The sequence below is a fragment of the Macaca thibetana genome, chromosome 8, assembly GCF_024542745.1.
Source record: "Macaca thibetana thibetana isolate TM-01 chromosome 8, ASM2454274v1, whole genome shotgun sequence".
NCBI classification, from domain to species: Eukaryota; Metazoa; Chordata; class Mammalia; order Primates; family Cercopithecidae; genus Macaca; species Macaca thibetana.
The window spans coordinates 133,378,165-133,396,699 of NC_065585.1; the positions used below are offsets into that span (position 1 = coordinate 133,378,165).

Genomic DNA, 18,535 nt, shown 5'->3' on the forward strand with positions numbered 1-18,535 from the left:
GGCCTGTGGGTGGGCAGGAGGCATGAGGCTACAGTCAGAAGAACATGAGGATGATGGGCAGCATGTGTGCAGGTGTGTATGTGTGTGTGCATGCATGTGTGTGTGTGTGCGTGTGTGTACACGTGTGTACCTGTGTGTGTACCTGTGTCTATGTGTGTGCAAGTGTGTGTGTGTGTGTTTTACAGGAAGCCTCAGGACGCTCACTTCCTGAAGGAGAACAGGTTACGAGGGAGAGGCAAGGGTTCCAGTCCCTGAGCAGGTGCAGGTGACGAGGCCCAGAGCATCGCAGGAGGGGCCAGGAGGAAAGAAGCCTGGGAGAAGCCATTCATGACTTAACAAAGCTGGCACTGGCCACCCCCAGGGTTCCGGAAACTCTGAATCAGTCTGGCTCGGTCTCCTGGCAACCAGATGCAGGGGCCATGGCACTCTTAACACCCCAGGGAGTGAAAGAAGTCTTCCAATCTCAGGTGAAGGAAGAGAAAATGTGGCTTTTAAATAGAAACTGGCTCACCCTGGGCACATAAGGAGGTGGGCACTGGAAATGCCTCTTCAGGAGACCCTGGGGCAGCCACCCCGGCTGGGCACAGCACCTCTGAGGTGCTGTGATGAGATGTGCGGGCCCAAACTCCAGGCCAGGGCTGACCAGCCCCTGGACCTTGTGGGCTGTTTTTCAAGCCCACATGCAGGCCCAGAGGGGGCAGATCCTGCCTGAAGGGAACTGAGGGACTGTGCCTGCCTCCCTTGGGACCCTCAGGGCCCTGTGAGCCCCTGTGTGCAGGGAGTGTGCTGGGGGAGGCTCTGTTGCTTTCTAGGGGGTGCTGTCTGGATTAGGCAGAAGAGTGGTGGCTGTGGAAGAGGAGTCTCTGGGGGCCAAGGACATGACTCTGGGCCTCCCTCTGTCACTAAGGCCACCATGGGTCCTCCAGGTCCCTGGGATCCTCCCAGCCAGAGGACTCCTTTCCCCAGGAAAGCAACATGCCTGCGTGTGGTGGGTCGGTCTCTGCATCACCCCAAACATTTTTTTGCCACTTTCTTTAAGTGCCACTTGCTTCTCCTACATCTGCTGGTGGCCTATAAGAACTTTCTAGAAGGGCCAGATGAACTCTCCAGTAAAATAGGTTTTTACTTCTAGGCAGGGAAAAAGTTTGCCTTTTCCTCTTGGCCTGTCAGTGTATCTGAATTTTCACCAAGCAAGTCTCATTCCTTCTGCTCATTACATCACCAAGATCCCTCTAGGTCAGTCACTAACACTGTAGTATGAATTTCATTGTCAGTCACTAACACTGCAGTATGAATTTCATTGTCAGTCACTAACACTGCAGTATGAATTTCATTGTCAGTCACTAACACTGCAGTATGAATTTCATTGTCAGTCACTAACACTGCAGTGTGAATTTCATTGTCAGTCACTAACACTGCACTAACACTGCAGTATGAATTTCATTGTCAGTCACTAACACTGCAGTATGAATTTCATTGTCAGTCACTAACACTGCAGTATGAATTTCATTGTCAGTCACTAACACTGCAGTATGAATTTCATTGTCAGTCACTAACACTGCAGTATGAATTTCATTGTCAGATCAATGCCTCTAGTGCAGCTAGTTGAGAGTAGGCTGAGGAAAGTCAAATTTTATTTTAGGGAAATGGGGGAGGGATCATATTTCAGAACCTGAGGCCTGCTGGAGGTACACAAACCCTGGACTACAGTGGCCAGCATGAGAACTCTTAGAGGAAGGAAAGTCCTAGAAGAAGAACAAGTCCCAGGAGCAAGAGGGAGTGCTGCCCAGAAATCAAAGCACAGCTCTTCCCAGGGGTGCGCGGGTATCTAGTTACTCTTCAGGGCTATGGAGCACCATTGTGGGGACCCCAATAGTGTCTTACCAGGAGACATGGCTTCTTGACTCCTCAACTCCATGTCATACCCTGCAACTCCCATATCATACCCTGAAACTCCGTATCATACCCTCCAACCTCCATATCATACCCCACAACTCCCATATCATACCCCACGACCCCCATATCATACCCCACAATCCCCATATCATACCCTCCAACCTCCATATCATACCCCACAACTCCCATATCATATCCCACAACCCCCATATCATACCCCACAATCCCCATATCATACCCTCCAACCTCCATATCATAACCCACAACTCCCATATCATACCCCACGACCCCCATATCATACCCCACAATCCCCATATCATACCCTCCAACCCCATATCATAACCCACAACTCCCATATCATACCCTGAAACCCCGTATCATACCCTGCAACCTCGATATCATACCCTGCAGCCCCATATCATACCCTCCAACCTCCATATCATACCCCACAACCCCCATATCATACCCCACAACCCCTATATCATACCCCACAATCCCCATATCATACCCCACGCAACCCCCATATCATACCCTACAACCTACCCCCGTATTATACCCTCCAACCCCACAACCCCCATATCATACCCCACAATCCCCATATCATACCCCACAACCCCCATATCATACCCTGCAACCCCTATGTCATACCCCACAACCCCCATATCCTAACCCCACAACCCCATATCATCTTGAAACCCCCGTACATACCCTGCAACACTGCCCCCATATCATATCCATACATACCCACAACTCCCATATCATACCCCACAACCCCCATATCATACCCCACAATCCCCATATCATACCCCATAACCCCATGTATCATACCCCAACCCCCACATCATACCCCACCCCCATATCATACCCCACAACCCCTATATCATACCCCACAATCCCCATATCATACCCCGCAACCCCCATATCATACCCTACTACCCCCGTATTATACCCTCCAACCCCCACATAATACCTCACAACTCCCATATCATACCCCACAACCCCCATATCATACCCTGCAACCCCTGTGTCATACTGCACAACCCCCATGTCGTACCCCACAACCCCCATATCTTACCCCACATACCCCCGTATCATACCCCACAACTTCCGTATCATACCCCACAACCCCCATGTTGTACCCACAGCCCCCATATCATACCCTGCAGCCCCTATATCAAACCCTCCAACCCCCATATCAAACCCCAACCCCCATATCATACCCCAAAACCCCCATATCACCCCCCAACCTTCATATCATACCCTGCCCCCCATGCAGCCCCCATATCACGCCTGCAGTCCCCATATCACACCCTGCAGCCCCCATATCACACCCTGCAACCCCCATATCACGCCCCTGCAGCCCCCATATCACGCCCTGCAGCCCCCATATCACGCCCTGCAGCCCCCATATCACGCCCTGCAGCCCCCATATCACGCCCTGCAGCCCCCATATCACCCCCTGCTGCCCCCATATCATGCCCTGCAGCCCCCATATCACACCCTGCAGCCCCCATATCATGCCCTGCAGCCCCCATATCACGCCCTGCAGCCCCCATATCACACCCTGCAGCCCCCATATCACACCCTCCAACATTCATATCATACCCTGCAACCCCCATATCATACCCCGAAACCCCATATCATACCCTGCAGTCCCCATATCACACCCTGCAACCCCCATATCACACCCTGCAACCCCCATATCATGCCCTGCAGCCCCCATATCACACCCTGCAGCCCCCATATCACACCCTGCAGCCCCCATATCACGCCCTGCAGCCCCCATATCACGCCCTGCAGCCCCCATATCACCCCATGCAGCCCCCATATCACGCCCTGCAGCCCCCATATCACGCCCTGCAAACCCCATATCACGCCCTGCAAACCCCATATCACGCCCTGCAGCCCCCATATCACACCCTGCAGCCCCCATATCACGCCCTGCAGCCCCCATATCACACCCTGCAGCCCCCATATCACGCCTGCAGCCCCCCCATATCACACCCTGCAAACCCCATATCATGCCCTGCAGCCCCCATATCACACCCTGCAGCCCCCATATCACACCCTGCAGCCCCGATATCACACCCTGCAGCCCCCATATCACGCCCTGCAAACCCCATATCATGCCCTGCAAACCCCATATCACGCCCTGCAACCCCCATATCACGCCCTGCAAACCCCATATCATGCCCTGCAAACCCCATATCACGCCCTGCTGCCCCCATATCACGCCCTGCAAACCCCATATCACACCCTGCTGCCCCCATATCATGCCCTGCAAACCCCATATCATACCCTGCGATTCCCATGTCATGCCCTGCAGAGACCACAAGGTCGGGAGCGCCTGCGGAGGCTTCTGAACTGGGAGGAGTTTGACGAACAGAGAGACTCCCGGAGGAGCATCCTGCTGGACACCCTCTACGAGAGCATCATCTTTGCAGTGGGCAAAGGCTTCCCATGGGTGGAGGTGGCCCAGGTGGTCAAGTTCACGGAAGAGCTGCTAAAGGAAACCAAAGGTAAGGGGCGTCCAGGGCAGGAGTCAGCAGAGGCTGGTGGGATGGGTGGGTGCACGTAGGACTCCCCTGCCATTCACAGCCCTGGCAGCCTTGGAGGAGCCAGGGCCCCTTCCTGCCTTTCCCTGGCATTGGGCCTCCTCACACGCTTGAAAATATGGTCTCTACCCAGGCTCCCCAAACAACCTCTCTGAGTCTTCATTGGTCTGCCCGACTGTAAATCTGAACCACTCCAAGCTGTGGGCACAACAGTCAGGGTGTTTGCTTTTGTTTTGGTTTGGTTTGGTTTTGCTTAATGTAAATCAAATGTGTCACCTTCCCCGACTTAAAACCCTTCATGGACCCTGAAGGGCTGCATATTGTTCCTGGTAGGAGATCTGGCTTTGCTGCAAGTCCCAGGGGAGTCCCGGAGCTTGCTCATGCACAGATGGGGGATGCAGTCAGGCGGGTGCACGGAAGCAGCATTGCTCCCACCCTGGCCCTGTGCTGGGTTTGCATGAGAAAAGGACCTGGTGGCATGAGGAGCTCTGGTCACTCCACCCACCTCTTGGGCAATGAAGTGCAGATTCATTCATTATGTAAATACAAGCGGCAGGCTCTCTGTGGCTGCCCTCACAGTGGTGCTTCATTCCACTGAGAACCATCCGTGGGTGCTGAAAGTAGTGGGCGGATGCTTGATGAGAAATGGGATACTTCCATGCTTTCTAAGAACCTCTCCCACAGCATCCTTCCTAGTGACAAAGAGAAAGGAATACTCTTACAGGGAAGAAGCTGACAGCTGCCTCCTTAGTCAAATGATCCAAGTGGACATTGTCAGTAAGAGGCCACACAGAGAATCCCATGTGCCTGGTCGGATGCAGCGAGAAACCAGCATCCTCCCATTATGGTTCCAACAAAGACTCACGGCCCAAATCTAATCAAGAGAAAACACCAAATTAGGAGCATTGCTCAAAGTAGCTCTCCTGCCAGATCCAAACACTCAAAGGCCATAAGAGCCAAGGAAAGACTGATAAACCTTTCCAAACTGAAAGAGGAGAAAGGATGTGTTCAAATGTGACCTGTGGCCGTCTTTTTGCTATAAATGAGGTTATTGGGAGAACTGTGGAAACCAGAGTGAGGTCTGGGGACCCGGCGGTAGTGACATGTTCAGGGTGAGAGTCTGGATCGGATGGTCGTGATGATGAACGTTCTTGCTTTAGAAGATATACGTGAAATGATGCTTCGGTGAGGTGTGTCGGGTGGGGTACTTCTTTTAAGTGGACTGGGAAGAGTTTCTTTCTACTATTGTTGCAACTTTTCATGTAATTTATTTTGCTTTGAAATTATTTTTCAAAAAAAGTATAATAAGATTTTTTTAAAGTGAGGCACATTAGAGGTCTTCCCTGGCTTTCTGGTCATAATCTCAGTAGCTGCCAATCACACAGGCTGCACGATGCTATGTCTCTCATGCACAAGGCGCCATCCTCAAGGCAGCCATAACTCATCACTCAGTACTGCTGGCAGCATGTCAATGTCCTTCTCTAATCTCACCACTTCTGACCATCCCCAGGGCCAGTACCATTTCCACCCCTCTCTCTTGATTGGTCCACTACTTTCAAATCTTGCATTCTGCAACTGATTTACCAAACTGCGAGTGCTTTTTCAGACATACAGAATGTCCCACAGCACCTCTGTTTGAAGGCATCCAGTGCTCCCAGCCTTAGGCACACCTGGGTCAGCCTTTCTTTAATCTCTTCGGCTGCCAGGTTCTCTTCCAATTCTCTCCTGCCAGGCTGCGTTCCTACCCAGTGGTCCCAGCCTAAAGGCTAGAGCAAGACATGGCATCACTCACAGGCTGGACTCAGAGATCCTCGGGACATCTCATCCCCCTCCTGCCATCCCTAGCCCCACGGACAGGAGCCTTCAGGGTATCTCTCAGGGTCCTGCCTCCCCACTGCTCACAGCCACATGTGGGTACCAGAGTTCAATCCTGGTGTCTGAGCTCTGGAGGGGTTCGTGGCCAGAACAGACACTGACAACCAGGAAGAGGGATGTCAGCCGCAAGCAAGCAGGTGGGAAGCAAACTCTTTCAAGTCCCCATCAGAACCTTCATAGGCCAAGCCCTTGGAAAACAGTCGATGATGATGCAAACCCAACTTCAGCCCAAGATAAGGGCGCCCTGGAGCTTTCGGCACTTCTGGTTGGAGCATGCCTTACCAACACAGCACAGCTATGTCTCATGGACTCTCCAACTGAGTGCACAGAAAACTCCTCTCCCTGACTACAGGGAGCCCCTGGATGCCAACTAAGCTCTTCCAGCTTCTGCTGGCACCCCCTAAGGGACAGGGAATCCCTCCTCCTCCTGCACTTCATTCCCTACATAACCACACTCATCATTAGGAAGTTCTTCCTTGTATCTAGCCTATAGCTGCCTTCTGCCCCTCTCCAAATCTGTCTTCCAGATTCTCAGCAGCCTGTGGGCCCTGAGCATATTTATTGGGCTTCATATAATGCGACTAGTACATCTTTCCATTTGGACTAGGCATCCTAGTACCTTTTATTATTCTTTTTAAAAATTCAAATATTTACTGAAATGCTAGCTAAATTTCTGCTACATACATTTATTTAGAGCTTCCATAAATCATATATATGCCATTTTATTTATTTAACATATATTCATTATTTACCATAGTTTAGTCTTCAGATGCTGTATATAATGAGTCAAATATGCCTGTGTTTACTACCACCCATACCACATCACCTCTTTTTCTTTTTTTTTTTTTTTTTTTTTTTTTTTTTTTTGAGACGGAGTCTCGCTCTGCCGCCCAGGCTGGAGTGCAGTGGCCGGATCTCAGCTCACTGCAAGCTCCGCCTCCCGGGTTCACACCATTCGCCTGCCTCAGCCTCCCGAGTAGTTGGGACTACAGGCGCCCGCCACCGCGCCCGGCTAGTTTTTTGTATTTTTTAGTAGAGACGGGGTTTCACCGTGTTAGCCAGGATGGTCTCGATCTCCTGACCTCGTGATCCGCCCGTCTCGGCCTCCCAAAGTGCTGGGATTACAGGCTTGAGCCACCGCGCCCGGCCTCTCTTTTTCTATTTTAATATGACATCCTTCCCATAGACCCTGCCCCCCACCACCTCCTAACTAACCTCTGCCACCTCTCTCGCTGCCCTCATCCAAGTAGCCTTGTGTTTTTCAGTATTAGTCTTAACATATGGTATCTGGATTCAAACACAGCAATCAGTGAGGTGGTCAGGGATGTGCCATCTCCCCTGTGCTGGTCATGATGCCCCTGTTTATATAGCCGATGAGGGCATTGGCTTTATCAGCATCAGGTACACAGACTGGCATCAGGCTGGCAGTCCACTAAAGCCCCTAACCATTTCCCCATCCTGCCCTTGTGCGATGGCGATTTCGAATGCACTTGCAGACCCTCACAGTCACCCCCACGGATGCCACCTCGTTCAGACTGGCCTTCCTTTCTTTCCTCCTGAAATATTCTCCGCCTTAATCCTGGCCCATCCAGCTTAGGAGTTTCTCCTCTCACCTGCGCATCATCTGAAGAAGTGTGAGGCATGGTTGATACAAACACAGACTCGAAACAAGCTCTTAGGTGGGCTTCCCGTGCCTGAAGTTAAACTGGCTGAAAATAGACATCAGGAGGTTGGGGGTTCAGAGGGAAAATTCAGGTCCTACCTGGCCCCTTACTGGGTGCATGATCTAGGGCAAGTCTCATCCCTCTGAGCCTCTGTGAACACATCTAGAAAAATGGGGATGCAGAATCACTCTCCTCCTGGGATTATTAGAAAGATCAAATGAGACCGTGCCTGAAAGCCCACAGCATGGCGCTCGGTGCCTGGGAAGGGCCCAGTGAGTGGCACCTTTATTTTTAGGAGACACAGGGACCTGGGAACTCAAAGGAGCAGGATGTGGTCCAGAAACCTGGCATAGTCAGGGGTCACCTGTTTCAGATCAGCCCTAGCAAGAACAAGGCCCAGTAGACACGTGCCAGGGCCCCTTCTCCTCAGCCCCTGCACTGCCCAGTGACCCTGCACTGCAGGAGATGGGGCAGGGTCAGAGGCAGGGCCAGGAAGTAATTTAAAAAAAAAAAAAAAGCAAACTGCAGATTTGTTTCAGAAGTCAGGAGGGAGACAGGAGGCAAATGAGACTGTCCCAGTTCCGCCCAGGGGGTGACTGACCCACCAGGAGAGCTGGCTCCTGAGAGCCATGTCAGGCTGGCTGCAGTGCGGAGAGAGTAGGCAGCCGAGTGCAGCTGGAGCACCCCAGGATGCAGAGCCCCACGAGAGCCAGGCCTCCTGCACCTCGGCTCACCACGGTGCTGGTCAGGATGGTGCCTGCTGTCCCTGAGCCAGGAGGCTGGCCCAGGTGGTGTCCTTGTCAGCACCTGTGTTCTTACTGCCTTGCACAGGGACACTCATGAGAACATGAACAACCCCACAGTCCCCCAGATGCAGAGGATAGAATTCCAGCAGCACCTCCTTCCCCAGGTCCTCCTCACTGACAAACGCTGCCGTCACCTCCAGGCCCAGGCTGAGCCCTACATGTTTCTGGGGCCCCAGTTTTGCTATTTCGTAACTGTGGGACCTTGACCATTCTCTCTGTGCTTCAGGTCACTCATCTGTAAATTTGGGACAAGAACAACATCCGCTTCACAGGCTTGTTGAGTTCATTTATGGCCCTGGAAAGGTGACCAGCATAGAGGAAGCCCTGAAAGTGTGCACTGGAGTCTGCCTGTATGTTACACCCACTTGCAAGGGTCTCAGGCACCCTCCTGGGCTCCACTGTCCACCGGGAACTTTAGGTCCTCTGCCTGCCCCACCCGGACGGCAGTGGCCTAGGCAGTCCTGGGGCACCGCTCATGGAAACCGCAGGCTTGCCTCCCCCGGCTTTGCTCAGTTGTTTCTGCTCCAGTTCTGCCCAACCCCAGCCCTAACCTTGATCTTCTCTGGTGACATCCAAGTGGCACTGCGCAGGTTTGGACCATAGGCTCTGAGTCACCAGCCCTTATCTATCCTCCATTCCCTCCTCTGCCCTCCAGCCCTGGGTAAACTCCCCTCCTGACTAAGCCTCTCCCTGTCCTTGGATCGCACCACCCAGAGTTGATCTTGGCCCCTCCAGCGCTGGGCCTTATGGGCTAAGCTTCTCTCTCCAGGTCATGGCCACGGCCTGGACACCTCACACCTGCATTTCTGCAGCTATGTTCCCTCTGGGCCCTGCAGGCGTGCCCAGTCCGGCTCCTTTCCTGTGATGACTGTCTTGTCTGTCCTTCTCACGCCCTGCTTCACCAGGCCATCCCCCTTCCCTCTCCACTCAGACCACAGGCCTCCCTGGAGTCCTTAGCTGGAGAGTGAGAAAGGCCTGGCCTGGAGAGGCTGGAGCTGTGGGAGAGGGGTCTGCACCCTGTACATCTTTGTCCCCTCCGACCCCCGAGTGCTGAGTGACGCATATGGCACAGAATAGGAGTTGAAGGAAGAAACAAATGAACGAACCAATAAATGAGTCGATTCCTGATGCCCATGGAGACAGAGAGTTCAAGATGCGCAGAGGAGGCGAGGGCTGGCCTCCAGTGACGCTCCTTGCCCCAGTGACTTGCTCCAATGCCTTGCCCCAGTGACGCTCCTTCCACACTGCACACACCACTGATGTGAGAGGCCGCAGAGCAAACTCTGCAGTCAAGAGGTCTCAGTTGAAATCCCACCACTGTCACTTCATTGCACAGCCTTGAGAACATTAGTTTCCCTCTCGGTGCCTCTGTTTCCTCTTCTGTAAAATGGGGGCAGTAACAGTTCCTACTTACAGGAAGGAGCAAATGAATCGGACATGCAGCACTCGCAGCAGGGTGAACAGCACATAGTAAGTGCTTAATCAATGTTCACTACCATATGCCTGGAGGCAACACGGGATGGTCCCATGTCCATGTCCACCCATGTCCAAGACTCGCCAAGCAGAGAGAAGGTGCCGCTCTCTGCAGTCATGGTTCAGGGCAAGAAGGAGCTGCATGCGGGCCATCGGGGCGCTCACTGTCTATGCCCTTTCTTGCGTTCCCTTCATCCTGCAGATGGGTTCAAGGCATGGGCCAGCGGAAGGGAGGGCCGGACCACCTGTGGCCTGGACTCTAACCAGCTGCCCACACTCATGCTTGGCCCTGGGCACACGAGGGAGCCATCCTTGCTGCCTACCAGACCAAGAGAGCAGGAAACTGCTGTCCTCAGGAGGGGGCTCTGGTGGCCAGGGGCAGAAAGAGCTGGCGTTGGTGGCAGGTCAGGTCCCTGGCACATTCCAGCTCTTTCCCACCTTGCATCCCACCCTGTCCTCCTCTTGGCATTATCCTTATCTCAGAATGTGGGTGCAGGGAGCCAGGGCAGGGGCGGGGGTTCTGTGTCTGTTTCGGCTAAAATCCATACTGGGCTTTCAGTCGTCTTGGAAGGTGGCTTCTCCAGGGATGTTTTCGTTGTTAGTCTGGAGCTAAGGATGGTTGTGTTGTGTTTGCATTCTAGATAAGAAAGTTGGTAGTCGCAGTGGAGGAGGGTCATGTTTGCACAGCAGTGATTCAGAGCTCTGCCAGGACAGCTACCAGTGCAGCATATCTCCCGGCCCAATCAGGCCTTGGCACGGGGAGGGAGGGGGCCCTTTCTTCAAAAGCTTTGGCTTGCCCTGGCCTGGCAAATGTCTCTCCAGGACATTCTGCTCCCCACACCAGGCCAGAAGAAGCAGTCCTTTCCTTGTGCCTTCTTGGCCAGCCTCCAGGAATCTCTGGGCAGGTCATATCCAGCCATCTCCCCTGGGCCAAGGGTGAAGCCACCAGCTGTGACACAGAGCGGGAGTCTTCCAGCTTGGGACGTCCTGGTGGGAGAAAACCACAGGACAGGGGCACAGTTTGCCCACCTTGTCTAACCCCGGGGAGGTTCAGGAGAGGAGAGGGATGTGGGGGCCTTGAGGAGCCGCAGAGATTTAGGGTACCCAGGAAGCCTGCACAGGAGGCAGGGAAGGTGGGGACAACCTCCCCTGCTTCAGGCTTCCCTTGACAGAAAGCTGAGCCTGGAGGTGTCCCACTTGTGGCCACCTGGCACCTGTAGGACCTCCCCAGCCCACCACCGCTCTGACTCTGTGCCGCTCCGCCCTTCATCATCATCACGCGTGGCAGGCACAGCCTCTCTCAGACGCTCCATCAAGACAGCTGAAGCAGGAAGAACCTTTTCATATGGCCAGGCCCCCAAATCCCAGGCCTGGCAGGAGGTGGGCCTTGAGACTGGTCAATGGAGGCACAGGGCATCCGGGTGAGTGCCTGGTGAAAGGCATCATGGTCCTGGCATCTGCAGTTCCACCCATGGTCACTCCTGATTCTAAAGGAAATGTTGCCCAGGTAGCCTAGGACGGGAAAGCAGCCACCTGCCCACAGCAGCCTGGGCTGGCAGGAGGCAGTGACTCTTCCAAGCTCCTGGCACAACAGTTCTTGCTGGGATGATCATGGCCATGCCTAGGGTCTGCCCAGCAGCCCTGAAGTACTCCGCCCTCAACTCCGCCCTCAACTTGAAGTACTCAGCCTCTCAAGACCCGCGAAGCAGAGAGAAGGTGCCACCCCCGTGAAGCAGAGAGAAGGTGCCACCCCTGCAAAGCAGAGAGAAGGTGCCACCCTCTGCAGCCTGGGAAAGGCCTCCAGGGACCCTCCTTCCCAACCAGAACCTGACACCCCTCAGGCGAGACCTGGAGGGGCCTTTAAATGAGACTTCATGATTGACGGATGGTGGAAGTCTCCACGGCAGCTCTAGATTGAGATCTTAGAGGGGCATTTCTTGGGACGAACGGGCAACTCTCCTTGTGTAGATGCCTCCCTGTGGTATTAGTTCACCAGGGCTGCCGCACAGAACCACGTACTGTGTGGCTTCAACAACAAACATTCATTTCCTCATAGTTCTGGAGGCTGGAAGTCCAAGGTCAAGGTCCTGGCAGGGCTGGTTTCTCTCGAAGCCTCTCTCCTTGGCTTGCGGACGGCCACCTTCTCCTCCCATCCTCTCGTGGTCTCTCTCTGTGCACCTGTGCCCCGGCGTCTCTGTGTGTGTCCATGTTTTCTCTGCTTATGATGACAGCAGTCCTGTTGACTGAAGGCCGGCCCTAATGATCTCATTTGACCCTAATCAACTCTATAAAGACCTTCTTTCCAAGTACGTCCTGACATACTGGAGGTTAGGACCTCACCACGTAAACTAGGGTGTGAGCAGTCCATCTTGTAACACTGAGGGAGGTCACCACTCCTTGGGTGAGCCAGTGTCAGTAAGTAGGCCAGAAATCAAGACGGGGCCATAGAAACCTTCCCCTGCCTTCCGCAAGAGACCATCCATCCCACAGAGGGAGGCCTTGTGTGTCATGTGCCTGGCCTTTTACACAGCTTCTGTAATTGTCACTGCAGTCTGGCATCACAGGTGCCATTTGAAAGATGAAGACACTGAGGTCTGGAGAGATTAGGTAACTTGCCCAAGGCCACACCTCGAGTGACCGGTGTCGGGATTTGAACCAGGTCAGCACCCACCCAGCCGCGCAACTTTTCATTTTGACCACGGGGACCTGTCCACCCGTCCAGGGGTGCAGGAAGGCCTGAGAAGCAGGCAGCCCAGGAGAGCCCCCACAGCAAGTGGGCCGGGGCTGACAGAGCAACACCTGGATGAGCCAGGTCTGACACCTACTGACTTCCTAACTGGGTCACCCAGAGCTGTTCACAGGAGAGGCTGGGATCCTGGCCCCAGCAGGAAGCCTCCAGGATGGTGAGTGGCCCAGGCCCAGCTGGCAGGGTGAGTTGTGCCCTTTGGCTAAGGTGTCCTGGCCTGGATGTGCCACCTGTGTGTGGGCAGATGGTACACGTTCTCTTAGGTCCCCTTCCCACGTCTGAATTCTCAGGTTCTTCCCCCATCAGCTGGACATACTGGTCAGCCTTGGAGTCCCCAGCATTAGAGGGGACAAGGTATGAGAATGGAGTAGCCGCATCTCGGGCTGGGAATGGCACTGTGTCCCCGAGACGGTGGGACTGCCCAGTTGCTTTCATCTCCGGGGGATGATGACCATGAGGATGTCAAGGATCCCAAGTCAGGGCTTCCCTCACCAAGCTCGAGTCAGCTGAAGGGCTTGGCCAAGATGCACTGGCAGTGCCCCCGTTGTGGCTACAGGGACTGTCAGCTCCATGGAAATCCCCACAGCTTCTGAGAGTTGAGAGGGGCCCCAGAAGTCTCCGGATCCAACCCCCACCTGACACACACATCCAGGAATCCCGTCTCTCTGGTGTCTGAGCATCCGAGGCCCTCAGCTGTCAGACTGATGGGGAGCACCTCCTCACTTCTGGAGAGGAGACCTACTCTGCCAGTGAGCAGCTGGTGCTTCTGGAAAGTTCTTCCTGCTGTTGTACTGAAAGCTGCCTCTTTGAGCCTTCCGCTGGCTGGCCCCTGTTCTGCCCCATTCTCCAGCAAGCCCAGAGTGAACCCAAATCCCTGCGCGCTAAGGAGCCAGCCTTCCTGTGAGGCTAGGCAGGAGGTGACTGCAGCAGGACAGGAGCCCCATGCTTCCAGGAGGACCAGGGAAGGGATTGATGATCATAATCTCAGCCGTAGACATGGCACACTGAGCCCTCTGCACATATCATCTCATTTGATCTCCATGGCAGTCTTGGGTGCATGGGTACTGTTGTCCCCATTTCACTAACACAACTGAAGTTCAGAGAGGTTAGGTAACTTGTCAATCATCGCACAGTAAAGCGCAGAACCAATATTAACCTTGGGTCTTCCTGGCCACAGAGCCTGTCCCTTCTGCCAAAGCTCTTTCACATGAATCATTCTAGCTTCCTGATTCCTGAGAAATGGGGGCAAGGATTGGTGAGGTGCTGAGTCTGCTAAGCGGACCAGGTAGGGAGACCATTGTGGACAAAGAGAAGGGCGTGGACAAGAGCCCATGACAGTCTTTAAAGCTTATGGTCCTGGCCGGGTGCGGTGGCTCATGCCTGTAATCCCAGCACTTTGGAAGGCTGAGGTGGGTGGATCACGAGGTCAGGAGATCAAGACCATCCTGGCTAACATGGTGAAATCCCGTCTCTACTAAAAATACAAAAAAAATTAGCTGGGCGTGGTGGCGGGTGCCTGTAGTCCCTGCTACTCTGGAGGCGGAGGCAGGAGAATGGTGTGAACCCAGGAGACGGAGCTTGCAGTGAGCCGAGATTTCGCCATTGCACTCCAGCCTGGGCGACAGAGCGAGACTCCGTCTCAAAAACGAAACAAAACAAAAAAAAATATGGTCCTGTGCTTGCCCTCTGAACCCTAGGCAAGTAACCAAAAAGAATGTCTTTAAAAGGACAACAAAATATTTCTAATCCTAGTGTTTGAGTAGATTTTCCCTTAATATGGCTATTGGTTTATAGTAGTCCCCTCTAATCCACCATCAGGAATATATTTCAACACCCCCCAGGTGGTGCCTGAAACCGGGGATAGTACCACACCCTATATCCACTACTCACAAATTTGTCTCCCTTCACAGTTTCACAGATAGAAGATTTGTTCTTATGTAGTTCTTAGAAACCTCAGCATATGATTTTCTTTCTTTGCTTATGAAATCAAGAATTTTCACCTTTTCACTGAAAGGAAGCACTTGGTAGCTTATGTTTGGCATATCCAAACTGCCAGTATCACTACTATTGCGCTTTGGGGCCATCATTAAGCCAAATAAGGGTGACTTGAGCACGAGCGCTGTGATAACTCGACGGTCCTTCTGATACCGGAGATGGCTCCTAAGTGACCAACGGGAGGGTGGCGTTGACAGCAGGGGTCCCCTGAAGGAAGGAGTGAGCCACGCTCCATGTGGGACAGAGCAGGATGATGCAGATTCCATCATGCCACTCAAAACGGTGCAACATCTAAAACTTACGAACTATTTATTTCTGGAAATTTCTACTTAATGTTTTTGGACTACAGTTGGCCACAGGTTACTAAAACCAAGGAAACTGGAGCTGCGGTTAAGGGGGGACTACTGTATCTTAACAAATTGAAAAGACATAGTGGATGAAACCAATATGGCGGTTCCTCAAAAAGGCAACCATGGAATTGGCATATGATTCAACAATTGTTCCTGTGGGTACACACCCAAAAGAATTGAAAGTGGAGACTCGGGCAGGTGTTTGTACACCTAGGCTCGTAGAAGAATTGCTTACAATAGCCAAAAGTGAAAGTCACCCAGGTGAGCATGGATGGATGAATGGATAAGCAGAATGTGGTCTATCCATACAATGGAATATCATTCAGCCTTACAAAGGAAGGCAATTCTGCCCCATGCTACAACATGGAGGAACCTTGAAGACATTATGTTACATGAAATAATCTAGATGCAAAAGAATAAATATTGTATGAGTCTGTCTGTGAGGAACCCAGAATAGTCAAATTCATAGAGACAGGAAGTAGAATGGGGATTGCCAAGGGCCGGGAGGAGGGGGAGTGTGGAGTTAATGTTTAATGGATATGGAGTTCTAGTTTGGGATGATGAGAAAGTTCTGGAGATGGATGGTAGTCATGGCTGCAAAATAATGTGAATGTTCTTAACGTCATAGAACTATACATTTAAAAATAGTTAAAATGGGCTGGGTGCGGTGGCTCACGCCTGTAATCCCAGCATTTTGGGAGGCCGAGGCAGGCAGATCATGAGGTCAGGAGATTGAGACCATCCTGTCTAACACAGTGAAATCCCGTCTCTACTAAAAATACAAAAAAAATTAGCCAGGCATGGTGACACATGCCTATAGTCCCAGCTACTCAGGAGGCTGGGGCAGGATAATTGCTTGAACCCAGGAGATGGAGGTTGCAGTAAGCCGAGTTTGTACCACTGCACCCTAGCCTGGGTGACAGAGTGAGACTCCGTCTCAAAAAAAAAAAAAAAAGAAAGAAAGAAAGAAAAAGAAAACAGTTAAAATGGTCAATTTTAGGTTATATATATTCACAATAATTGAAAAATTAAATTTAAATCCAAGAATGCTAGTGGACATATTGTAGTGCTGTGTATTTCATATATCTTCCATTCACTCCTAAAAAATGGCTGTGGTGTACTCTCCTTGGAGTTGGAGTACTCTCCTAGGAGTTGGAGGATCTGGATTGAGAACTGATTTCACTACTGAATAGCAGTAGACAAGCCACACGCATGCTCTAAACCTCAGTTTCTTCATCTGTTAAATGGTGTCAAACACCTATTTCATAGGTTGGTTGTGGTAATTAAATGAGTTGATGGATAATGTAAATGCTTTATAACTGTAAAACAACACACTAATGTAGTGGTAGTATTATTTCCTGAGAGCTTAGCACTGGGCAGGTCCAGAGCTTTCTGGGAAGATTTCTCATTATCTGCCCTGTCGTTCTCATAAGCACCCACATGCTTTTCAGTGCAAGAATCTAGACTTGGGTCTATGGCCATACCACCTTGAACGTGCCTATCTTGTCTGGTCTTGGAAGCTAAGCAGAGTCGGACATGGTTAGTACTCGGATGGGAGACCACCCTGGAACACCTGGTGATATTTAAAAATTAATTAATTCAATAAAGTAATAGTAAGAAAAAGAGAATCTTGATTTGGATCTGGTAAGTCTGGCCCATCTAGCAGTTTCTTGCCATGGAGGCATCCACAATAGTGGGGAGAAAGAGGATACAGCACAAGGGCCTGTTGAGTTATGTAGTAAGTAGGGGCCTCTTCCCCTACCCTCTGCACCCCATAACTGGGGACCTAGCCCACTCCCAGTTGTCCTGTCCCCTCCACTGTTTGAGTGACCAGGAAAGAAAGAGCCTCCACTACTGTTCAGGTGGGGCCCTGTGCCCGCTCATGGCACCACCATAGGTGAATAGAATCACCGGGCAACTGCCAAGAAGGGATTGGATTGAAGAAATCCAGTCTCCAGGGTTATTGTTCTAGAGCCATGCTTCAGTCTCTGCCAAAGCAGGTTGAGTCCAGGAACCCACACAGCCCACCAGGGAGTAGGAATGCCAGCAGAGGCCTGATGATGGCAATGATGGTGACAATGGCATTACTTATTGAGTGTTTACTGTGTACCAGGCACTGTGGAAAGCACCATATATGCATGCTGTCCTGTAATCTTTGAGGTAGATATTTTTATTGTCTCTATTTTACAAGTAAGAACACTGCTGCCCATGTCCCTTAGACTGTGCAATCAATATATGCAATGGTTTTTATTAAAAGTCTTGCATAATAGAAATAGATTGCATTATGGCCAGGCACAGTGGCTCACGCCTGTAATCACAGCACTTTGGGAGGCCAAGGCAGGTATATCTCAGAGTGAACTACCTGAGATCAGGAGTTCAAGACCAGCTTGACCAACATGGTAAAACCTCCATCTCTACTAAAAACACAGCTACTTGGGAGGCTGAGACAGGAGAATCGCTTGAATCTGGGAGGCAGAGGTCGCAATGAGCTGAGCGAGATCACATCACTGCAATCCAGCCTAGGTGACACAGCGAGACTCCATCTCAGAAAAGAAAAAAAAAAAAAAAAGAAAGAAAGAAAAGAAATAGATTGCATTAGAAAAACTGCTTCCAGTGTGAAAAGATTCTGCTTTTAAATACTATTTTTTTAAATCTGTTTACTTTTCTGTGATTTTATCATCATTGCACAAATTAGGAATAACTTATTTTTCAGGGTCACCATCTTCTTAAAGTAAATCTTTCATTTAATTATAGCATACACAGAAAAGTGCGTACATTATAAATGTTCATCTTGATATTTCTCAGAAAGTGTGCCCATTTAACAGCATCCAGAACTAGAAAGTAGAATTAAAACATTATCAGCAACCAGGCCAGGCGCAGTGGCTCACACCTGTAATCCCAGCACTTTGGGAGGCTGAGGTGGGTGGATCACTTGAGGTCAGGAATTCAAGAACAGCCTGGCCAATATGGCGAGGGCTGTCTCTACTAAAAATACAAAAATTAGCCGGGCATGGTAGTGGGCACCTGTAATCCCACCTACTTGGGAGGCAGAGGCAGGAGAATCACCTGAACCTGGGAGGCGGAGGCTGCAGTGAGCCAACATCACTCTACTGCACTCCAGCCTGGGCGACAGAGCAAGACTGCATCTCAAAAAAAAAAAAAAAAAAAAAAAAAA

At 51.6% G+C, this 18,535-nt stretch overlaps 1 protein-coding gene across 1 annotated transcript in view; it reads left to right on the forward strand.

The window, feature by feature from the left end:
• The first annotated feature begins 381 nt into the window (after positions 1-381).
• C8H8orf74 (chromosome 8 C8orf74 homolog) overlaps positions 382-18,535 on the forward strand; it is a 30,397-nt gene continuing 12,243 nt past the window's right edge. The window contains exons 1-2 of the mRNA XM_050801124.1: positions 382-467; positions 4,223-4,415. Of these exons, the coding sequence (XP_050657081.1) occupies positions 420-467; positions 4,223-4,415 (241 nt within the window). The 5' untranslated portion in view covers positions 382-419. The remainder of the gene's footprint in view (positions 468-4,222; positions 4,416-18,535) is intronic.